General features: G+C 63.8%; 1 protein-coding gene across 16 annotated transcripts in view; it reads left to right on the forward strand.

Annotated features, from left to right (window-relative positions):
* TCF3 (transcription factor 3) overlaps positions 1-8,699 on the forward strand; it is a 35,704-nt gene that overhangs the window by 17,128 nt on the left and 9,877 nt on the right. For all 16 annotated transcript variants that reach the window (XM_040629681.1, XM_040629684.1, XM_040629685.1 and 13 more), the window contains exons 4-13: positions 1,302-1,375; positions 1,596-1,674; positions 3,332-3,399; positions 4,576-4,705; positions 5,512-5,561; positions 6,995-7,097; positions 7,179-7,348; positions 7,433-7,565; positions 8,024-8,082; positions 8,190-8,268. In XM_040629681.1, the coding sequence (XP_040485615.1) occupies positions 1,302-1,375; positions 1,596-1,674; positions 3,332-3,399; positions 4,576-4,705; positions 5,512-5,561; positions 6,995-7,097; positions 7,179-7,348; positions 7,433-7,565; positions 8,024-8,082; positions 8,190-8,268 (945 nt within the window). The remainder of the gene's footprint in view (positions 1-1,301; positions 1,376-1,595; positions 1,675-3,331; positions 3,400-4,575; positions 4,706-5,511; positions 5,562-6,994; positions 7,098-7,178; positions 7,349-7,432; positions 7,566-8,023; positions 8,083-8,189; positions 8,269-8,699) is intronic.

Consider the following 8,699-nt stretch of genomic DNA (forward strand, 5'->3'; position numbering starts at 1 on the left):
GGGGGGGGGGGGGGGGGGGGGGGCAGAGCTCCCTCCAGCCCATCTCTCCCCAGCCTGACTTGGGTCCTGCAGAGTGGGGCGTGTGCATCCTCCTGTTTCCAGAGGAGGGAAACCAAGGACGGGAGTGGTGCTGGGGCCGGGCCTGGGCCCAGGGCCTGCCCCACATGTGTTTGTCAGGCCGCGTGGTCTTGTTGCCCCCGCTGGATGGGGTCAGAGCCCTGGCCCAGGAAGGCTCTGTGCCTCCTGGGTGGGGAGTCCTGGGTGGCCCCTGGGAGTGTGGGGGGAGATAAGGTCCCACCCTGCCCCACCCCACGGCTCCAGACCCAGATACACTGGTTAACCCCTGCTGCGCTGTGGCCTCTCCTAACTGGGGCTCCCTTCACCCCGAAGGGCTGCCAGCCTGGGCCTTCAAGGTAGTCAGTGGCAGCTGTGCTGTTACTTCAACAAAGGAGTGGCTCCGCTTCCTGAATTGTCAGTGGTGGGAAGGGAGAGACTCCCGCTGCCCTGAGATCAGAGCTTTCACAGTGCCCTTGTGAACCTTTCTTGCCGGGTCAGGAGGGACTGAGCCTGGTACAGATGCCCCAGTCCCTTGTGGTCAAGACTGGACCAGAGGGAGAAACTAGATGCTGAGGGGAGGAGGCTCTGAGAGTGAGGACTTTGCCCAGGGTGGGATTTGTGGCTGGGGCTTTGATGGATGGTTAGGAGTTTGCTGGCAGAGGTAGCTGGAAGACTTGTTTTTTGAACTGTGGGCCTGAAGGTATGCTCAGTGCCAGGGTGTCTGGGTGCTTCCCGCTAATGGCAGTTGTTTGTCGTCTTTTGTTTTTTAAGATTAGTGAAACATCTGTCTTTGGCTCAGGTCATGATCCCAGGGTCCTGGGATCGAGCCCCGCATTGGGCTCCCTGCTCTGTGGGGAGCCTGTTTCTCCCTCTGCCTCTGCCTCTCTCTCTGTTTTCTCGTGAATGAATAAGTAAAATCTTAAAAAAAAAAAAAAAGATTTTACTTTTAAGTGACACGTAAACCCACCATAGGGCTCAGACTTACAATCCAGAGGTCAAGAGTCGTGTGCTGCACCGACTGAGCCGGCTGGGCACCCCCTTGGGCACCCCCTTGGCAGTTTAAATATGGGCAGAGCGAGGGTTGGGTAAGGCCAGACAGGCTTCAGGACCAGGCTGGGTCAGGAAGGGCCCGGAAAATCAGCTAAGTTAAAGGGGGGCTTCTCCCTGAACTGATGGGAGCCACCCTTGGCTTCAGAGCAGGGTGGCGGTGAGGGTGACCCTAACTCCCTTCTGTTGCCCTGCAGGTCTGGAGGACCGGCCCAGCTCGGGCTCCTGGGGCACCAGCGACCAGAACAGCTCCTCCTTTGACCCCAGCCGGGTAAGGAGCCTCTGTGAGGCCCAAGACCTGGCTTACCCTCTCCGGGGTGGGGGAGTATATGGGAAACAGGCTCACAGGGGGGCAAGTCAGAGGCCAGCCTGGTCTCCTGGGGCTGTGGGCCCAGAGACGTGGGTTCAGGCCCTGACTCGGGCACTGACGGGCATGCCTGCCTCCTGGAGCTCATCTCCCCAGCACCCCTCATAGCCATCCGCCTCCACAGACCTATGGTGACGGCACGCACTTCAGTGAGCCCCACGGCAGCCTCTCTTCATCCACATTCCTGGGCCCTGGGCTTGGAGGTGAGTGTCCGCGCGCCACCGTCCCCTCCCCCCATGCTCCCTGTGGTCCTCTGGGTGTGGCCAGCGCATTCAGGGCACCTTTGCTTTGGCGGGTTCTTCCAGAGCAGGGGATTAGGTGGCTGTGGCCTGTTGCCCAAGGAGTCCTGGCCACTCAAGAAGGTGGTCAGAGCCAGGCTGGGCCCTTCTGAGGCCGGCCGTGAAAGTCAGGATTCGGGGGCCTGGGCTTGAGTCCCTCCCACTGGGACTCAGGTGAAGACTGTCCCTTTTAGAGCCTTGGTGTCCTGACTGTAGGACTGAGATCTTCACAGCACTTCCTGTGTTGCTGGTCACGAGGCCTTGCCTAGCTCCCAGGGCCCAACAGCCCCCCCCACCTGCACATGGGTGCACTGTGGCTCAGCGTGAAGGGACCTGTGCGGGCTCTGTGGCTTGTGAGGGCCCACGTGAACGGGTGGCTATGAGGGTCCCTAGGACTGGGTGCACGGTGGGAGCTGGGCAGGCCAGCATGGCGCCCAGGAAAGGAGGAGGGAGGGGCAGTGTCCAGGGACAAAATGTGTGGCAGGAATTTGTGCCCATTTCCCAGACCAGAAGGGTGAACGCCACCCCGTGTGTGGCCTGGGGTGGCCTCTGCACCTGCAGGGACTCCGGTTCCCCTCTGCCTGTTCCTTCCTCCCGTCTCTTCCTGCTGTGGGCACTTTCCCACGGCCAGGCCCGGTCAGCAGAGCCCAGAGTCCAGCTGGGTCCCAGGCCTGCCACGTGGCACCCAGGGACGCCCAGCGAGCTGGCAGGGAGGTGGGCGCAGTGCAGGCCTCGCCACGGCTTCATGCTGCGGCCCCAGCCTGGTCTGACTCCCCAGCGAGGCCCGTGTGTTCTCATCCCCTGATGTGCGGGCCCAGTGCACGGATTAGGTACCTTCTCTGTGCCCACAGGGTCCCCTCACGGAACCTCCATTTTCTCTCCTTGCCACCCTCATCCTGCTTCTCAGGAAGCCCTATTTGGTGCCTACTGTGTGCAGGGCCTGAACCCCAACACCCCATTCTTGCAGGGGTGCTGGGAGTCTGGGAGGGGAAGGCACCTTCCTGGGCCAAGCCCAGAGCTGTGGCTGGGCGGACCAGCCTTGCTTCCCACGCTGACCCTGGGAGGAAGGAAGCGCAGGCACCACCCCCGCCCCCACCGCTGCTTACTCCCTGGACTGGGGCACCCCACCCCCGACCTCTAGGCCTTGATTTGCAGGTCCTTCCACGGGCCCAGCATTGCCTGCCCTGAGGGGTCATGGGAGGTGGGACTGGGGGTACAGCCTGTGGAGCCCTCTTCCCCCCACCCCACAGCACCTGCTCCAAGAGTTTGGCCAAAATTGTATGATAAACCTCTCAGTTTGATAGTAATTCCAGTCAGTTGGCCGAGCATCTGAAGCCATTTCTCACATCAAGGCTGGTAACGGTGGACACTCAGCACCAGGCCGAAGCTTCAGCTGGCTTGAAGTGGCCCAGGTCCTGATTGTCCCCCAGGCTGACAGGGAGACCAGCATTCCACCAAAGTTCTCTTGGTGTTGTGCACTGATAGAGCACCCACTGTATACAGGCGGGTGCCTGGCTCTGGGTCAGCATGTTGGGACATGACGTCCCCAGGGTCAGCTCCTAGTGAGTCTTTTCTCCTCTAGGCAAGGGCGGCGAGCGGAGCGCGTATACTGCCTTTGGGAGAGATGCGGGTGTTGGCGGCTTGAGTCAGGTGAGGCCTGAGTCTGAGGCCAGGGCCCTGGGTCTTGCTGATCCTGGAGAGTGGAGTGGGGGGCTGCAGTTACTTGTCTGCCCCACCACCTTCCCCCCCGGGGTTGTCGTCTGATCTGCAGACGGTTCCGTGGCTGAGCCGAGTGCCGGTCAGCCGCAGTAGGACCGCACCCTGGGCCAGGCCAGCCGGCTCGGTGTGGACAGGGCAAGGGGAATGCCAGGGAGACCACGGCCCCCGCCCGCCCCATGGCTCCCAGACCTGGGGTCCAGGCTGGGGGTTGCCATACACAGCTGGAGGGGCCTGAGAGGCACATGCGCACCCCTGAGTGCTGAGTGCAGATGGGGGCACTGAGGCGAGCCTGGCAGCTTTGAGGCCCTGCCCCCACTAACCCCGGGCTGGCCCTAGGGTTCTGCTCCCCCCCCGCCCCCCAGCAGCCTACCCCGCAGGCACCCAGCACAGGTGAAGGTCTCACCATGCTGACCCTGAGAGGCTGTGGCAGGGGTGGGCAGTGGCCAGCCACCGTTGCCCCCTCCCCGTGACTCCTCGGTGCGGCTAGGCCTCGGCCCAGGAGGCGCCACCTGTCTGCGTGCTGTGTCATATCCCGAGCAGTAGCACTTGTGGCGACTGAGCGCCAGCTGGGTACAGGCCCTGTGCACGAGAGCCTTCAGGGCGCGCCTCTGGCTCCACAGTGCCCGTGTCCATTTTACAGGTGGGCAGGCCGAGGCATGGGGCTGCCACTCACTCCAGCTGCACAACTGGCTTGGACTCCAGTTGTTTTTGCTTTGAGGAAAGGAAGTCTGTTTCAAATTAAAATATGCAAAATTAAACCTTTTACCTTAAAAAAAAAAAAAAAATACGCACAGAGTGAGCCCGGCAGGTGTCTTTGACGCCTGGCCTCCTGGAGGGGTGCGGCAGGGTTGTTGGCAAGTTTCCTTTCTCAGTCTTTATTCAGGAAAGGAACCACGTGGCTTGCGCTCGGTGAGGTCTTCGATGAGAGAAACATCCGAGCAGGGCAGGCAGGGCGCTCCCGTTGAGGGTCCCTGTCGCCCCTCACGGGGGTCTGAGCAGCCCCCCGCCTTTGCACTGCGCGTTTTCCAGCCGAATGGGCCTGGGAGCCAGGGCTGGGCTGGACGCCAGTCCCGCCCCTTCTGACAAACTCCCCCTCTCGTCCCCCAGGCTGGCTTCCTGCCCAGTGAGCTGGCCCTCGGCAGCCCTGGGCCACTGTCCCCTTCAGGCACCAAGGGCGGCTCCCAGTATTACTCCTACCCCAGCCACCCTCGGCGGAGAGCTGCGGAGAGTGGACTCGGTGAGTGGGGCGCCGGGGTGGGGGCAGCTAGGTCACGGAGACAGGAGTACGTGCCCTCGGTGCCGCGTCCTGCAGAGTCGCTCTCCCGCGGCCCCAGGTGGAATTCGTAGGTCAGGGTCATGTGCGCTCCTGGCCTCAGCACCCCTGCCAGCTGGGGGGCCTGTGGCCTGCGTCGCGTGTGCCTGCCCGGGCGCGCCTCGCCCAGTGTCTGCCATGGGCTGTGCCACGCTGTGCCTCAGGCCTGATGCGGGTTTTCTCCGCCGAGTGGCACAGCCTTCTCACGCTTGGGAACACCAGCCACACCTCTGACTGCGCTGGGGGGCATTTTAAATGGCAGTGTTACCCACAAAACACAAAACTGCAAAAACCAGGGCGCTCGGTAGTCCACAAGAAGGACTCTGGGTTCCAGAACCCGACATGGGGCATTGCACAGTCCACCTCCACTGGGCCACACGTGTCGGCGACTCATGCTGTCCCTGTTGGCCGCGCATCTGTGAGCCGCTGCAGAAGCCCGGCGAGTCGAGATTGTGGGTCCCTGAGTGGAGCGAGGAGGGAAACTGCCAGGCACAGGGCCCACGACAGGAAGGCGTGACTGTGGACATGCAGGGAGGGATGCCCCGCTGCAGACCCTGCACCCCAGTTCCACACTCCCTCAGACCTGTACAGATAGGCCTGAGACCTCGTTTTAGTCGTGTGGTTACCAGGAAAGCTCGGGGGTCCCTTCTCCCCCACCCCCGCCCTCCACGTCCCTGGCTGGGCTGGGCGGGAGCCAGCAGACCCGGCTTGCTCACTCTTGCTCCTCACAGACACGCAGCCCAAGAAGGTCCGGAAGGTGCCGCCGGGTCTCCCGTCCTCGGTGAGTTGTGGACAGAGTGGGGTCCCGCAGGCCAAGTGCCCAGGCTCCGGGGGCCCTCTCTGCTGGGCTTACACAGCGTGTTGGAGTGGGGGAGGCACTGGGCTGTGCGTGACTTCTGTCCTGCAGCCGTCACAATGACAGCCAGCTTTAAGGGTGTCTGGGAAGTTTTTCTTTGGGTCTAGCTCAGATTTCTCCTGTGAGAGAACCCGATGTTATTTGTGGCCAAGGCAGGCACATAGGGAACGGTGTGATGGGGCCCTAGGAGCGGGAGTGGTTCGGGGGCGCCTGGGGGTCCAGGTTCACAGGGTCCCCGCCCCTGCTGCCTGGCCGTTGGCGCTGGGCCTGGAGGGGCTCACTGTGCCGTGCTCCGGCAGTTCTTCACGGGGAGGAGAGGCGATCTGCTGGGGTCGCCCGCTGGCCACCACTCTCTCTGCTTGGCTCCCGTGCTGGCCTCCAGGAGGAGCCCCTGAGCCCCTGGGCTGGACACAAGCCCTGCGGGCCGAGCCACACTGCAGTAGGCCCCAGGGTCCGAGTTAGGGCTGGCACTCTGCTCTGCTGCTGGGAGGTGCGGGTCAGGCTCTTTGAAGATCTGATGCATGATGTCATCGACCCTCTGCTTCCCCCATCGGAGCCCCCACCCCAGTTCCCTGGTACATCAGAGCAGAGCACCCACGGGCACTCCCCCTGCTTCCACTCCGTTGCCAGGGCAGGCACAGCTAGCCGATCCCGGCACTTTGCTGGCTGTCTGGCCTAGGCCTCAGCCCCAGGCAGTGCCGGCTGCTCAGAGTCTCCATGATCCTAGAACTTCTCACCCAGCTTGCTGCTCTAGAGCGGCGAGGGCAAGATGTTCCTCCAGGGCTGGGGCCTGGGGGTTCCAGTACGGGGGAGCAGGCTGGGGCCTGGGGGGTTCCAGTACGGGGGAGCAGGCTGGGGCCTGGGGGTTCCAGTACGGGGGGAGCAGGCTGGGGCCTGGGGGGTCCAGTACGGGGGGAGCAGGCTGGGGCCTGGGGGGTTCCAGTACAGGGGGAGCAGGCTGGGGCCTGGGGGGTTCCAGTACGGGGGGAGCAGGCTGGGGCCTTGGGGGTTCCAGTACGGGGGGAGCAGGGAAGAAGGAAGGGCCGGGGGCATCACAGCTAGGTCCTGACGATCAAGAGGAGTTGGCTGGATGAAGGAGGGGGGGAAGCATTCTTGGTGGGGGGTCCAGTCTGCACCGGCCTCAGGTACAGGGTCTGGGACTGGGGGCAGGGGGCGGGCAGGAGATGGAAGGTGGAGACAGAGCAGGAGGGAGGACGCCACCAGAGCCTCGTGTGCTGGGCCAGGGGAAGGGTTAGAACGGCACAGAGCGATGGGGTGGTGGGTGGCGGCAAGACTGGGGACAGGGACCCCCCCATCCCACTTGGCCCCTCCTGTTGACCACATCTGCTCGTCTGCAGGTGTACCCGTCCAGCTCAGGTGATGATTATGGCAGGGACAGTACCGCCTATCCATCTACCAAGACCCCCAGCAGCGCCTATCCCCCCCCCTTCTACATGGCAGGTGCGTGGGGGCTCACCTGAGACGGGGGGGGGGGCTCCAGGTCCCTCTGCCCCCGTCCCCTCACCATCTGCCCCTCCACAGATGGCAGCCTGCACCCTTCAGCCGAGCTCTGGAGTCCCTCGGGCCAGGCAGGCTTCGGGCCCATGCTGGGCGGGGGCTCGTCCCCCCTGCCCCTCCCGCCAGCTGGTGGCAGCTCCGTGGGTAGTGGCAGCAGTGGTGGGTTTGGCAGCCTGCACCAGCACGAGCGCATGGTAGGCCTGCGTGACGGGCGGGGCGGGGGCGGGTGTGTGGGCAGCCCCCGACGGCTCCCCCGTGACCCCCCTCCCCGCCCGCAGGGCTACCAGCTGCACGGGACGGAGGTGAATGGCGGGCTCCCAGCAGTGCCCACCTTCTCCGCAGCCCCCACGGCCGCCTACGGCAGCGTCTCCAGCCACACGCCCCCTGTCAGCGGGGCCGACAGCCTCATGGGTACTGGCCCCCTTCTCCCCACTTCCAGATAGGGCCCCCCCAAGCCTGAAACCTGGCTGGGTGCAGAGTCAGGCCCTCGTCGCTCACGTCCTTCCTCTCTTGGGGCCTGCCCTGCACATCAGCTCAGGCTCTTTGGGCCACAGCTGTGATGTTAGGAAATGGCCTTTTCAAACATGGGTCCCCAGTTTACATTTGGGCAAACAGAGGCTCAAAGGGAAATCGCTCCTCGGTTCCTGTAGCCTACCTGCCTGTCAGTAGAGCCCCCGTGGCGGCAGGACTCCAGGCCGTTACTCGGCCAAAATCAGGGGCTGCCCAGTGCTGGGTGAGGGCGTGTGTGCTGGGCAGTCAAATACATCTGGGAGCCCCCTGTCAGCCAGGGCAGGGGCATCCAAGCTGGGCCCGCATGCTGGGGACGCCCCTGCCCTGAGTCTGAGCTTCACCTGTCTCTAACCCCCCAGGCTCCCGCGGAACACCTGCCAGCAGCTCCGGGGACGCCCTGGGGAAGGCGTTGGCCTCGGTGAGGCGCGGGCCCCGGGGCAGCAGGGGTGGCTGGGCTGCTGAGCCCGAGAAGCTCGCCCCTCACCCCCGTCTGGTGGCCTGTCTTTCTTCTCGCCCCTGGTGCAGATCTACTCTCCCGATCACTCAAGCAATAACTTCTCCTCCAGCCCCTCGACCCCCGTGGGCTCCCCACAGGGCCTAGCAGGTCTGTCGGGGGGGCTGCATGTGCTGTCTGTAGCCATGAGTGGGTGGGGAGCTGGGTGGACCTCCTGCCTCGGGGCCCACATTCCCCTGGGCATCCGGGGAAGGCTCTCTGGAGGGGGCGGTCTCCAGGCCAGTCTACGTTGTGCGAACAGTCAGGGGCAGGTGGGACCTCGCAGGGGCAGGGCAGAGGGTCCAAGAGCCAGAGTAACAGGCTGAGACCCCCACCTGGACCCCCAAACATGGACAGCTTGGCGTTCGTCCACCCGGTATGTAATAGGCACAAGTTGCATGCCCTGTGTTTGGCCCTGCCAAGGGAGCCAGGTCCTCCTGTCCCCAAAAAGACCTACTTGGGGGTCAGCTCATGGTGAGGTTTCTGGAATGCCAGGTGGTTTTATTAGAAACTCCGCAGGGCCTCACCTCTGCAGCACAAGT

Source organism: Ursus maritimus, unplaced genomic scaffold, assembly GCF_017311325.1.
Source record: "Ursus maritimus isolate PB19 unplaced genomic scaffold, ASM1731132v1 scaffold_14, whole genome shotgun sequence".
NCBI classification, from domain to species: domain Eukaryota; kingdom Metazoa; phylum Chordata; class Mammalia; order Carnivora; family Ursidae; genus Ursus; species Ursus maritimus.